At 44.6% G+C, this 14,880-nt stretch overlaps 1 protein-coding gene across 1 annotated transcript in view; it reads right to left on the bottom strand.

Moving 5' to 3' along the window:
* Positions 1 to 14,880, bottom strand: part of KCP (kielin cysteine rich BMP regulator) — a 622,724-nt gene that overhangs the window by 354,540 nt on the left and 253,304 nt on the right. Inside the window, exons 16-18 of the mRNA XM_078677796.1 lie at positions 11,333 to 11,426; positions 10,296 to 10,375; positions 6,353 to 6,532 (exon numbers count right to left, since the gene is read on the bottom strand). Coding sequence (XP_078533922.1) covers positions 6,353 to 6,532; positions 10,296 to 10,375; positions 11,333 to 11,426 — 354 coding nt within the window. The remainder of the gene's footprint in view (positions 1 to 6,352; positions 6,533 to 10,295; positions 10,376 to 11,332; positions 11,427 to 14,880) is intronic.

Genomic DNA, 14,880 nt, shown 5'->3' with positions numbered 1-14,880 from the left:
TCCCCTGGTTCATGGTGAGGAGATGCGGGTAAGGCCTGAAAGGAATCGGAGGCTCCAGCGATAGAAGGTGGAGTTCTGTAAACCAGTGTTGGCGTGTCCACACTGGGGCTACCAGGATCAAGATGCAATGCTCTGCTTTCAGTTTCCGGAGGACCCTGGGGATCAGGGGAAATGGTGGAAAAGCATAGGCAAAGACGTTGCACCATGTCATCGAAAATGCATCCCCTAGAGACCCCTTCTGGGGAAGCCAGCTTGCGTAATGTTGGCATTTTGCATTGATCTTTGTCGCAAACAGATCCACGTTTGGTTTGACCCATCGGGAGAACACTGCGTCGAGGGCCTGTTGGTCGAGTTCCCACTAGTGGCAGATGGTCCGTTGCCTGCTTAGAGAGTCCGCCAGGGTGTTGTCTGCTCCTGGGACGTACTCTGCCCTCAGCGAGATGTTGTGTTGGAGTAGCCACTTCCAAATTCGCTGCGATTCTTGAGACAACGTCATGGATCGGGTTCCCCCTTGCTTGTTTAAATAGTGCATTGTGGTGGTGTTGTCCGTCCTCACAAGCACCGGGGAGTTCCTGATTCTGGGCAGGAAAGCTCGAAGAGCCAGGTACACTGCCCTTAGCTCTAACAGATTGATGTGGAGCACCTTCTCGGCTGGCGACCACTGGCCATACATTTGAAGTTCCTGTAGGAACGCACCCCACCCTTCCAATGATGCATCTGTTGTTATCACGTGTGTGGAGATTGGAAGGAGGAATGGAAGGCCTTGGTTCAGGTTTTTTATTTGAAGCCACCAGTTCAGGGCCTTCACCATTAACGGGGTGATCCTGAGTCGATCGTCGAAGGATCCCGTACTTTGAACCCACTGAGCTGATAACGCCTCCTGTAAGGGACGCATACGGAGGCGGCAGTGTGGGATTAGGAGGATGTTGGAGGACATCATTCCTAGCAGTGACTTGAAAAGTCGCACTTTGATGGACTTTTTGAGTTGAATGTGTGTTGCCACCGACCTCAGTTTGGCCTGACGTTCCTGTGATGGAAAAGCCTTTTCTTGATGTGTGTCCAGAATTGCTCCCAGGAAAATGAGGCGTTGAGAGGGCTGCAGTACTGACTTTTCCTGATTGAGTGTAAGTCCTAGACTCTCGAATAGCTGAAGACAGGCGTTCGAAGACCTGTTCACGTCTTCTAGAGTGGGAGACTTGATGAGCCAGTCGTCCAGGTAGGGGAATACTTGGTGATGCTGCTGGCGAAGGTAGGCTGCCACTGGGGATAGGCATTTTGTAAAAATGCGTGGCGCCGACTTTAGGCCGAATGGCAACACTCTGAACTGATAATGTCAGCCCGACACTGTGAACCTTAAGAACTGGCGGTGACTTTTGTGGATGAGTATATGGAAATAGGCGTCCTGGAGGTCTAAGGACACCATGAAATCCCTGGAATTGAGCAGTTGTAACACCTCTTGAATGGATACCATACGGAACGATTGCTTTTTGAGGTATGTGTTCAGGTTCCGTAGATCCAGTATAGGTCTCCATTTCTTCTCCTTTTTTCGTATCACCAAGAACCTTGAGTAGAATCCTTTCCTCCTCTGACCTCTGGGAACTCTTTCCAAGGCTCCCTTTTGAAGCATTAGTGAGAGTTCCGCTTGAAGAAGATGAAGATTCCTGTGTGGCATGGGACATGGAGGGTTCGAAGGAGGAGTGTCCACAAACTCCAAAGTATGCCCGAATCGAACCAGTTGGAAAACCCAACGATCCGTAGTTATTTTTTGCCAATTGTGGAGGAAGTTGGAAATTTTTCCTCCAACTACGTAACATGGAGAAGAAACGGAGGCCTGTTTGAGAAAGAAGTCACTGTCTTCTGGGGGGTTCTTTCTTTCCTCCTCTCCCTCGAAAGGAGGACTTATTGTAAGAAGACTGGCCTTGTTGCTGCCTCTGTTGGTATTGAGGTTTGTATTGCTGGGACGAGCCATAGGAGGATTTGTACCCCTGGTATCCACCACTTGTTTGCTGGCCTCTTCCTCTGGAGCCCCGAAAGGAAGTATTCTTGTACCAAGGGATCTTGCGGTCTCGGTATCTTTCTTGATACCCTGGAGCATCTCGTCGATATGCTTTCCGAAGAGAAGCTCGCCGTCGAACGGCATGTCCAGTACCTTGGCTTGGACTTCCGGCCGGAAAGATGTAGCTTTCAGCCAGCCTTGGTGCCTAAGGACAGCCGCCCCCGCCAGCTGGCGAAATCCTGTTGAAGCGATATCCATCGCCACGTCAATAATCTCCGAGGCGGACCGCTCTCCTTCAAGGAGGATTTTCTTGACCTCGTCTTTCTGCTCCTCTGACAGTGAGCCTAGGTATGGGGCTACATCTGCCCACATCTGGCGATTGTAGCGGCCCAAGAGCGCAAGCAAGTTTGCCGCTCTGACGTTAATGGCCGACATCGACGAGAACCTCTTCCCGATGTTATCAAGTTTACGGCCTTCTTTGTCCGGAGGCGCAGTCAGTGCGGCGGCCGGATTGTTGGATTTCCGCTGCGCGGCCTGTGTTATCACGGAGTCCGGTTTAGTATGGCCTGTTAGGCATGCCGGTGTCTTGTCCGGGGCCTTGTATTTTTTATCAAGTCTGGCCGGCACGGGAAGGAGAGATGAGGGGTTTTGCATTATCTTTACTCCCTGGTCCCAGATATGGTCGATAATCGGGATAGACCGGACCGTCTTCTTGAATGGCTCTTTAAAGTCGTATAAGAAGCAGTCCTGAGGTTGTGTGGTCATTTCTATCTTGAACCTTGCTGCTGCTCGTTCTATAATATTGTGAAACCCCCCCGATGTCTTCTGGGGGGGAGTCCGCCTGAGCCTGGTCAGGGGAAGCTGGATGTGAGATGACGTATTCGTTCCACTCGTCATCCTGTATTTCTCCCTCTTCCTGTTGACCCTCCTCGTCTTCTTCCACTGCCTCCTCGTCGTCCGAAGATTGTTGCGGAGGCAGAGACACAGGATCTGGGGTAATCACCAGTGGAGGTGGTCTATGGCGAGGAGGAGGAGCTGATGACACAGCTTGAGGTGGCACCACTGGAGGTGTCGGAGTAGGTGGGAACCTCTGTTTGTAATCCGCTATAAGGAATTGGAGGTCCGTGACAATTGAAGCCGGGAGGCACACCATAGGCTGTGAAGGAGGAGGCGAATGGTATTCTTCTTGATATGGGATTTCTTCCTGATCCATGTCTTCGTTGTCCGAACTCTCCTGTACTTTAACGAGCAGCTGTGATGGGCTTGTTGCTGTTGGGAACATAGCGCCATCTTCATAGTCCTCAGTCTCCAGTAAATTAGTCGGCGGCAGTGGCTGGACTCTGCTAGGAGACGTCGCTTCTGGCATCAGCGTATGCGATGACATCCTGAAGTGTGTATAGATACACTTCAGCTTGGGAGATCCTTCCGTCGACGGGGTGGTCGTCGGCGGTGAGAAACTGACGGCCACCGCAGACTTCTCTGTCGTTTGTACCGACGACGATGTCGTAGACGGTATCGTCATCGACGGTAGTTTCTTCGTCGACGGCAGTGTTGACGTCTTCGTCGACGGTACTGTCGTCGACGGCTTCGTCGACGGTCTTGTTGTCGACGGCTTCGTCGACGCTGGTGTCAACGGCTTCGTCGACGCTGGTGTCGACGTCGACGAGGTTGTCGTCGACGTCGAAGGTACTTTCGTCGACGTCGAAGGTACTTTCGTCGACGACGCTGGCTTCGGCTTCGGCGACGAAGGAGCTGTCGACGACGGCGACGTCGTCGACGACCTTTTAACAGGAATTATAGATGTTATAGACCTACCAGGCGACGACGAAGTTGAAGTAGATGTCGTCAAGGTGGTGAAGGCAGAAGCTGTCGACATAGAGATGGTGACTGTCGACGCTGTCACAGGCATGGCAGAAGACACTAGCACAGGCTTTTTGAAGCTGGTTTCCTGAGGAGAAATCTTCACTGCCATGGTCTTCGGTCGACCCTCTGAAGACTTAGGCATCTTCTTTTGAGGAGGCAAAGTAGACGGACCTGGAGATGTCTGTCTCGGCCTTTTAGAAGAGGAGTGTGAGCTCCTAAAGGAACACTCGCTCTCACCTGAAGAGACTATTTGATCCTTGTCCTTCAGTCTCTGAAGCCATAGAAGCAGGCGTCCCTCTCTGTCTTTTAGGAGTCTTGACAGAGAAAGTGCGGCAGACCTTGCAGTCCTTGGCGGAATGGTCAGGGTAGAGACAGTAGAGGCAGTCTTCATGTTTGTCATCTACATGCAGTCTCAGCTTCTTACACGAGGCACAAGGTCTGAAGAGCCCTTTCTTAGCAGTGGTAGACATAGTAGACTCTAGCTCTCCTTCACAAGAGTAAATATATATAGAAAAATATGGATAAGATCCAGAAAAACCATAAACCTGAGCAGAGCTCAGTGGAGACTCCCTTAGCACGACTTGCGGTAGAAAATCGGAGGGACTAGGGCGCCTTCCAGGAAGGTTCTAGAGGGTGGTAGTAGCTGATTGGCTCCTGGCCAAAGTTTGGTCCTTTTTACAAAATGACTCAGATAGGTTACTAATGTGAGGCCTCTGGCCTATTATTATATATACATATATATATATATGTCTTTAGGACATTACTATTTTATATACCGGGGACTCCCACCCCGATGACGGGGAATGATTCAGGCATGTGAATCTATGAAAGATACCCATAATACTGGATAATCTGGTGTGCTGTTTCCATATTCCTATTCAACCACTGCTGCATTGCTTTAACATGTACCCAGGTGTCCAATACAAGATGAATCCATGAGGCCATCATCAAAAGCAATATCAACATTTAACAGACAGGATGAGATATCCCACAGTGAGGAATTCTCTTTTAAAATGTCAGGATTCCCTTAATAGCCCTCGTAAGCCCTATTCATGAAATGTTTATGCTCATATTTGTCCTCAATTGGTGTAAAAAAATAAGGGCTCACACATTTCAAAACAGAAATTCTGATTGCCAGAATAAGGATTAAAGTTTGGAAATCACAAACAAGTAACCCTATCCAGATGGGCTTTTTCAGATGCTTGGGGACCAGAAAAGGGTAGATTATTTTGTTTTGCTAGTAGGGATAGAAAATATTTGGAATGCCCATATATTCCATGAACCCACATGGAATGGTACGCCTACAAAGGTTTTTTTAAGGCGGGACGCATCATGGCACCTCCTTATATAATCTCGGTTTAAGAGAAAAGGTATCTCCACAGACAAAATTCCTCTAAAAAATAAACACATTTTTTTAAAAAGTACTTAGAGTATAGTAAACATAAACCTATAGTAGATAACTTTTCTCATGCGAAAATTCTGTCTAGTGCAGTGACGAGACCCATGCTTTTCTGCACTTACATCGATGCCCTGAGTCAATCAGGGCCAGCTGTCAGAAATCCCGGCTGGCGTAAACAATATTGAAGACTGTTTTGGGAATCTAGTCCCATAAGCCCACCTTTATCTCAGGAAACGTAGGCAGCTGAAAACAGCAGATGATATAGAAAGGCATTGGTCACTGTGGCAGATTCCACTATTAATATCTAGAAATTTCCTTTCATGAGACATTCATTCAATTTCGATAGTCATGGAAATTCCTCTTCAGACATGACCAGCCACTATAAACATTTTGTAAACACCATGGGTGTTAATTTATACAGCATGTGCAGATTTTGAATTAATAATGTTTCTGATCTGGTATAAATTGCAAGAAATTCTTATGTATCAAGCAAGTTAGTCATCATCATGAAGCCACTCTCCTTTTTCAATGGTATGGCACTCTGTAGGATTGCTATCTTTAACCTCAGGGCACATCTTTTGAATTTCCTCAAGTTTATAATCTGTCTGGGTGTTCTATGTTTCTTTGAAATGAAAACACTCCTGGTCCTTTTTTCTGATTTTGGAAATTCTTCTATTGCTCCTTGTTATGAGCCATGGTTGCACTTGCTCTAAAAGTCTAGTAAATGCCCCTTTTCTCGGCTCTGGCATTTTGATTGGTTTGTTCTTAAAGCTCTGCCTAACTAAATACACTAAACAGGGCCTACGTTCCCTAGCACTCTGGGTACGGTGGTTGAGTGTGAAGGCTAATCAGTGACTACTTGGTAGCGATAAAATCTCCTCCAGCACTATAGATTCCATAATCAGCTGTTGCTTCTTCCACAGTGCACGGCATGGTTCTATACCTGAAACAAAGAGGCAGTGACTACTGGTGCCCAGAAAGTAGTTTCCAGTGTTGAAATTAATTAATTTTGGAACTATTTAGCATTTCGGAATATACCTTAATATTTCTCCTACCAATATCCCTCCACCCTGAAGCCCTTTCCAGAAACTTACCTGACACCAGCAGTTTTCCTCACATACATTGGAGGTAGACTTGAACATGCCATTGGGAACAATCTGCCCATGGTAGTCACAGAGAGAGCAGTCTGGGCAGCAGGATCCAGGCCGAGGCTTTACCCCATGCGTACACTGCTGGCTGCACAGCTGGATGTGTGTGCATTCGAGAGCACCTCCCTGTCAAGAACATAGAAGAATAGGAGACTGAGAAGTGCAATGAAAGGGGAGGCAATGGGAAATAATAGGATGCATAGTGAGAAGTGGAGACATGTGAGGATGAAGGACACAAAGAAAAAGATTATGTTATATTTTTTTGTAGATCACAAGAGTCGCCACCTACATGACCACTTAGAGCTGAGATATAGGAACTTCTTAAAAGAAATGGCAGATGTGTCCTGCTTCGACATTAAAAATGAAAATGCAAAGCACAGTGGAACAGGAAATGGTTACTGATCAATTGAGAATCAAAAGAAGGATGGTCCATAACAGTGGTTTGGACAAAGGAAGCTCATCCACTGTTCGGCCTTTCTTGTACTTTGGGACATTTATTTTAAATGAGGTGGCCAAAGTGACCTTTTCATAGCCAGAGAAGTTTTTTGCCAGGAACAAAGGGTCGTGTATATACATTACTCTAGACAAATTGATGGGGTCCATTTACAGAATGAGGTGGGGGCGTTTGAGATTTCCATATATCACAGATATTCATAAGCCTTAGGCAGAAAGAGAGGAGGCTCAAGGATACCCCCCATGACACAGAGGTTGCAGGGCCCAGCTTTCATGCTCCTGGCAATGCCCAACTGTGAATGCAACGCTCATGAACCTGTGGCAAGTGCTGTGCACCCAGTCATATGAAATGCTGGTGTGACATGATTGCAATGCAATTCCCCAATGGAGAAAAGGAAGGGGCTGGACTTAGAACATTTTCTTTTACAAGCAAGGTGGTGAGAGAACCTTACAGCAGAGTTAATTTTAGAGTGAACGAAGGTCATTGTTTTCTAAATCCTTAGAGGAAAGGAAAGAAAGTGGAAAATATTCCTTACAGTACTTAGAGTCCGGCAGACCTTGACTATGTTGACGGCAGAGACTACGTCTTCGCCACTAACATACACCTCCAACAGCCCGTCACAGGTTTTGCCATTTGTCTGCCTAGCCTATTTACTGTGGGTAAACAAATGTCAAGTTTTCAGTCTGTCACCGCCATGCCCCTCCTTCCATGGGAGAAAACTTCAATTGTGAGAGGGGCATTGCTTTTTTAACTTTCAAAAAGAAAATCCCGCTTTAGGATGTTGTTGTTGAAAATAAAAAAATGCTGAAAGTTTGACATATGGCTCCGTCATGTTTACAGTGTGCGTCAACCTTTCAATGCATTTACAGGAACCACTGTGATGGTGTTTTCCTGGAACTTCAAGAGATGTCCACTGGGCTGGCGGACATCTCTAAATTTGCTGGGCAGAGTACCATCACCAAGGTGGGAGTAAAGTACTCTGCCATGGCGATGGTACATACTCCATCTGCCAAACTCTAAAGCAGACCCTTACTTTTCAATGAGTTGCAACCCCTCTATGTCGAACTCATCCTGTAAGGGATGCACTCATTTCAATGACCATTGCAGGGTAGCATGCAAGAAGGTTTTTTCCTACTGTATGTCTCTGGCGTTGCACCAGGCCATTGATTAATATCATACCTGTAAAACAATCACTGGGTCCTACTTTTTACTTGTAGCTTGTCTTTATTGCATGAGAGTAAGGAGACTGTCTGCCCTTGATTCAATACCTGACAAGTGATTTTTGGAAAAACATCTTTAATAGTTGTTCAGACCAACCACTAGACAGCAAGTTTGAGTAAGGAGTCTGAATTAATGCAGTAACAGTCATGCATTATCAGTAGTAAAGTAACAGGTTTGTGTCTTTCAAGGAAGAAAGGCAGCATTGGCTTTCTTTTCTTGAACCTCTAAATGTGTCTTTAGCATGTTCTCTGTATGTACAGTACTGGATCTAACACCTCAAGAAAGGCCTCAGCTAATTTTAGAGCCTTGTTGTTTGATCGAATGGTACTGAGATTATGCTGTTTGCTACATGCTTAAATGATGTGTCTCTGGGTATGGAGGATGCTTGAAAGCTTCTCAAGGCCTCATAATGAGTAGTCCTGAAAATGGTCCAGTATTTCCGCAACAGGCTTAATATACACTGGTTCTGGATCTCAGGCAAGGTGCCTTGTTTTGTATCAGTTGCACTCTTGTGGTGGTTTGTCAAAGGGAACACAAAAAAGGGTCCAGAGGAGGGTTATAGACCAACGAGGGAGAATTCCCCTAATACAATAGAAAAGACACAAAGGACCCCTAGGGTCTTAAAAGGAAAAAAGTGTCGGCTAACGAAGAAGGCATCCCTTTAAAGGACGGTTTCCCTCATCCACTAGAGGTGGCATGCTTCATCATTGGAGAACCTCCTCACACAATGAAGCCTAGTCATGGTGCCGGCTACAACCCCCTCACTGAGAGGGAGGAGCTCAGGGATGTTTTGCATGTAGGAGGGGTTATTACTAAAACCCAATGCGAGCTTACAAGATGCGGTGAGGGATGCAGTGCAAGTGGTTAAGTGAATTAAAGCTAGCTACAGGTTTTACCACATGTCTTTATTCAGGCTACCCTGTGCTAGTATTAAAGATCAGAGGATGTGACGGGAACCATTAGACCCAGTCGTACTATGCTAAAATCAACATGTTTCAGCCAACAGCCTAGTGAGTGTCGTGGCTTTCTTCAGGATCCAGTTTGAGCTATTGATGTGAAAGTGATATATACAAAAGAAAGTGCAAAAATATGGTATATCAATTAGATACAAAACCAGTAATCCAAGGCTAGCAGGATGGGGGATTCCCTAGTGGTGCCTGCAATCGTCAGGTACAGTGCCTCAACTGTCCTTGGCATAGGTGCTCAAGGTGCAGGCGCGTCTCCAATCTGTCTCAGTATATCGGGTGGAAATGTTGTTGGCATGCCGTGGGACAGGAGAAAGGTGCACTTTACTTCCTAACTCCTCCTACATACAAAACACCCCTAAGCTCCTCCCTCTCAGTGAGGGGGTTGTAGCTCGCACCATGACTAGGCTTCATGGTGCGAGGAGGTTCCCCAATGATGAAGCATGCCTCCTCTGGTGGGTGAGGGAAACCGTCCTTTGTCAGCCAACACTTTTTTCCTTTTTAGAACCGAGTGATCCTTTATGTTTTGGTTTGTCAAAGGGGCATCTCTATTGGATCATCCTTGGATCTTCTGTTATCAACTTGATAAGACAATCCTGTCAACTGATAGGAATGTTTCAACTTCGCAAGATCTTTCATTTATCCACTCTTCTTATCACGATTTTGAAGATCTTATGCTGTGATAAGCCCTGAAGAAGTCCCTTTTCGGGACGAAACGCGTCGGCTGTATGATGTTTCATTTTTTCAACTTTGAAATAAAGAAATTAAACTGAGGAACTTCGATCTCCATAACTTATTGGATTTTAAATCTGACTTAATGGATCTTATGCCACTTATAAACAGCAGCAACAACTCAGGTAGTCACAGTACCTGGTGGAGGTGGTCCAGCATATAAAAGAATATGGAAGAATAAAGAAAGGTCAGCGTTTGTGAAAAGCCTTTAGATCAGCTGAGAGACAGATGCATGGAATGACGTGACCAATTCACCTGTGTCTCACTGGCATTACACCACACCAGCCTGCTACAATACGTCCAGATTTCCTTTTGAACAACCACAATCTGTTGCAATATCTTGGACAAGAGAAATGTAAAGGTAGCTTCTGAAACTGTAGATTGTAGTTTTTGTTTTAGGAATGGCATCATGGACATGGTTTCCTATGTGTTATTTGACAAGAAGGTCTGGCAGACTCAAGCATTTTAAAAAGGCAGTGGTCAGGATACCCCTAAATTCAGATCTATATCTGATTACCTGGCAGATGCATCGCTGACAGCCGTCTACGGTGATGGCAGTATGACCATGCTCTAGGTGACGGCCATCCAGTTCACATGCTGAAATGAGACAGAAGAAAGTAAAGAACATACAATGAGTTTTTCATGATAGCGATACATAGGATGTGCTTCTCATTAGATTGGTCTCTCTACCAAAATATGGCAAAATTTAAAAACAACATGCTCCATCTTCCTCGCCCTGCCTTCCATTCTGGGGTGGGTGAAGGAGTGGTACCTAGGGGGAATCTTGCAGCACTAGCTGAGGTGCTTCAGGAGTCACTGGTACTGCAGAGAGCACCAAAGGGCAGTGGGAAATTTCAATCACTGTTGTCATGGGGGAGAGAACAGACTAATATAGCTATGCCACAGTAGGCGTCTAGCCTGAAGTGATGTATCCTCACTCATCTCTACCCTTGTGTACTGAGCAACCTTGGTGTGACCTTGACTTTTCTCAGTCGACATTTGTCTTCATGTCCCTTGGGCAGGATACTCTCAGTGAGATTCTATTTGTCCTTTACGGCATTTGTGCTCCAACATACCAGAATCAGAGTGTACATTGGTGGCTCTGTGTGTCTTTAAAGGGGCTCTACTCTGTTGTCAAACTGTTCGAGCACTTATGTGACTCCAGCTGCCCCTAGTAGATCTCTTCCCATGTGTCACAAGCTCAAAATCCACTTGAGTTCCTGCCCACTCTTGATGATTCTCTGATCTCTATGCTAGATGCTCAGAGTTCAAGTGTGTGACAGGCAGTGCTTGGGGTGTGGATAACCTTTTACCACTTGCTCAGAGGGCTCTCGGCATGCAACTGACTGGATTTCTACCTGTGTTTCATACTAGAACATATTCAGTGAGGCTAACCTCCTTAAGTGGTCCTCTACCATCCTATCACTTGCTCAAGGAGCACTTGCTGTGGCTCCAGTCACCCTCAGTGGATCTCTTAACATGGGCTTTGAGGCTATGTTGGGTACTTCACTGGCACCCTCCAAAGCTTCAAGGGATTCCCAGTGACACACTTACCTGGACATGTGGAGCAGCAATGTCCGGGTCTATGGATGGGCTTGACACATCTACTGGGTTGGCAGTGGACAGGGGTGCATCGCACTAGGTTATTCTGCACCAGAAAGAAGAGATTTCAGAAGATTTAATTTCAGACTGTCAGCAAAGTAAGAGTAATGGGGAAGGCAATTAATTAATTAGACAGAAAACTTTCATCACCAATTGGAAACTAAATAGTGATCAACATATGTTTGAAGTCTCATACATATACTACTACTAAATTATTCAGCTCTCTTGTGAACCACCAGAAACAATACATTGACCAGGCACAGCACAAGCAGAACTAAAGCCCACCACCAGTCATGGACTAGCCGTATATATTCTTTCTGAGCCAGCAGCCAAACATGACAGGGAAAGTCAGACAGAAGAATGCACACTCATAGTACTGCTGCTGTAATTATGACAACTCTGCTTCAACTTTATGCCCCAAAACAGGCTTGGACTGAGTGGTCTTGTGAAGTGTGACCAGCCTATAGGGAAGCAGTTTCTTTAGCACTTGTTCCACATTCATGATGCTGAGGTTTACAGTAAATATTTCTCCAGTCATTGAATTCTCAGGCATGTGATAGAAAGAGAAATAAAACTGATTCATGATCTATTCTCTTGGAGCAACACAACCAAGGAGCTAATTTAGAGGTTGGCGAATGGGATACTCCTTTACAAACATGACAGAGATCCCATCCGCCAAATTAAAAGTGCCATAAGATATAATGTACTAGCAATTTGGCGGATGGGATATCGTCCCTTTCTGATGAAGTATCTCACCGCTAAACTCTAAATCAGGCCCAAAGACTCTACAAAGTACTACCAAAATGAAGTTGGTTCTTCACTGAAAATATCATAAAGCGAAGGAGATCAAGACGTAGGGCCTGTTTCTCCTTCAGGGAGATTAAGTTAATTATTTAGTCACCCTGACAGAGGTGCTGCCCACCTAATTTAGAAATGACTGCTAAGTTGGTGATAATTTCTAAAGCACTGGTAGGAATCGCCATCACGGCGGCTTCTGTCAATGCTGTTTGCAGTATGGTGCAGGGCTCCGTCAAAATGACAGAGCCCTGTCCCAAACTGTTTACTTTTTTATTTTCAAATAGAAAATCCTGAAGCGGGATTTTCTTTTATAGAATTTAAAATAATGCTACTCCCACCATGGGAGTTCTCTCCCATCGCGAGGGGAGCATTGAGCAGTTTTAACTGTCCCTTACAGCCAGGGATTTCCTGCAGTGACGGAAAGTAAAAACTGACCTCTAATTCCGCTCAGCTAAATTAGGTGGGCGTAAGTAGGGGTCTGCCTCTGATGGCCCTTACTCCACAGGGCCATCGGAGGGGTTTAACCATGCAGGAGTTAGAGCAGTCTCTGCGTTGATTAAACCTAAGATCCGCCCTCTTTTAAATTTACTAGCCGGACCTTTATCTTGGCGGTATGTATACTCCATCCCTGTTTCGACAGAGTATATATACTGCCATGATATAAATCGATCTGTTAAATCTGATTTCAAGAGCAGAGGGAGGAGAAAATATATGATTCTAAAATATATATAACGAAAATGAGTATATAGAAAGTGGGGTTCCTTATCGTGAAGTGACGCATATTGAGAAGGCTCAGAAGAAACATAAAGAAGAACTCTACTGAAAGGGTGTAAGTGCATGGGGCCTCCTTATCGTGAAGTGACGCATATTGAGAAGGCTCAGAAGAAACATAAAGAAGAACTCTACTGAAAGGGTGTAAGTGCATGGGGCCACCTTCCAGCAGAAGGAAAAAAGTACAAAAACAATAGAATAATAGCAACATTAAGGTCTGATGCTGGTAGTAAGTCAAATTTGATGAAGAAATCTGCAACCAAATTTCAAATTGCTAGCTCGTTAGAAATTAGCAAAAGCATCTAAATAGACGTTATTCTTGAAAAGTCACGCAATTTAATTTCTTAGGTAATTACTTCTCCGATATTAATGACATGAAAATACAAAGAGTGCCCAGGATTATAACGTCATCTCACACTTTCAGGGTCAGTCCTTATATTTAACTGTCTTACAGTTTGCTGTGCTAAAACAAAAAGCATGCCGAGTGGTGCCAAAAAATGACACCACACTGCTCAGAGGTGGACTTGAGACAAGTGGGCTATGATAAATGGATAAAAAAATAGAAATATCATTTTACCACGTCTCCTTTAACACTAGGGCCCACATGCATCAACAATGCCATTTGCGATTCCTTATTAGCAAAAAATAAGGATTCGCTAATAAGGAATTGCAAAAGGCTATGCATGAAGAAATCGCTAAAAAAATAGCGATTTCTTTAAATCCCTTAATTGCGACTCGCAAATTGCAAATCGCAATTAAGGAATACCTCCCCATTCATTCTTATGGGCCTAGAGGCCTATAGGAATGAATTGGAAGACATTCTCAATTTGCGATTCTCAATTAGAGAATCGCAAATTGAGAATCCAATTTCAACGGTGCCAGGGTGTCAAAAGGACACCCTGTTGCACCCCTGAAATCTGCCTATAAGTACATTTTGCACACACACATGCCCCATGGGCATGTGTGTGTGTAAAATGGAACTTTGAAAAATGCACTTTAGTGCATTTTTCAAAGTTTTCGCAAATTACCATGAAGGTCAACTTCATGGTAATTTGCTACCCCTATTAGCGAAATCGCTAATTTTTTAAGTTTGCTGCATTGCATTTAAGGAATCTCAATTTGAGATTCCTTAACTGCAATCGCAATTTAAGTAATGGCAATTTTGCGATTTCTTAAATTGTGAAAAGTACAAAAATCATGATGCATCCCAAATGAAGAAATTGTATTTGCAAAAGGGCGAATTTTGCGAATTCGCACCTTTTGCGAATGCAATTGTCAATGATGCATGTGCCCCCAAGATCTTAAAAATACTTATAAACTGATGTGTCTGTTTCAATCAATCAATCACATAACTTTATGCGCCAGATTTTGCAATCACAAAAGAACAGATAAAAACAATATATCAGTTAGAAAAGAAAGTATGGCCACATATTAAGATGTTGATTACAATCGGAAATATTAGAAATTAATTGACTTACGCAAGCATACAGCGTTTTTAAAAACACTCCACCAAAAAACAAACCACAGCATCCGCAAAAAACAGAATGCGGGTTTATACTGACAAAATGCATACAGATTAAGAGTTGCCAATAATATTTTTGTTTCAACGGTTCATAGTATTTACAAAAAAGGATATAGTCCACACACACACTCCCAAGCTCGCACACAGACACACCCTTTATACATGCCCTGACATGAGAAGGGCAAAATACCCTGCTTTTGGGAGACTTAACTCAACGTGCCATGGTGCAGTTAATAGGCTGTGCCCTCCAAGGGCTGCAGGTAAAAAAGGCCTGTGTTCCTGACAACAAAACTCGCTGCAACCATTATCAGTCTGAGAGGGCAGTGGACACTTTCATAACATTGGTACACTTTGGGTGCCCCCTTATATTAGAACTGAGCTATAATGTCTCAAATCTAGTCACATGGTA

Source organism: Lissotriton helveticus, chromosome 1_1, assembly GCF_964261635.1.
Source record: "Lissotriton helveticus chromosome 1_1, aLisHel1.1, whole genome shotgun sequence".
Lineage (NCBI taxonomy): Eukaryota > Metazoa > Chordata > Amphibia > Caudata > Salamandridae > Lissotriton > Lissotriton helveticus.
The sequence above is the reverse complement of the archived record's forward strand: the minus strand, read 5'-3'. Positions and strand labels throughout refer to the sequence as shown.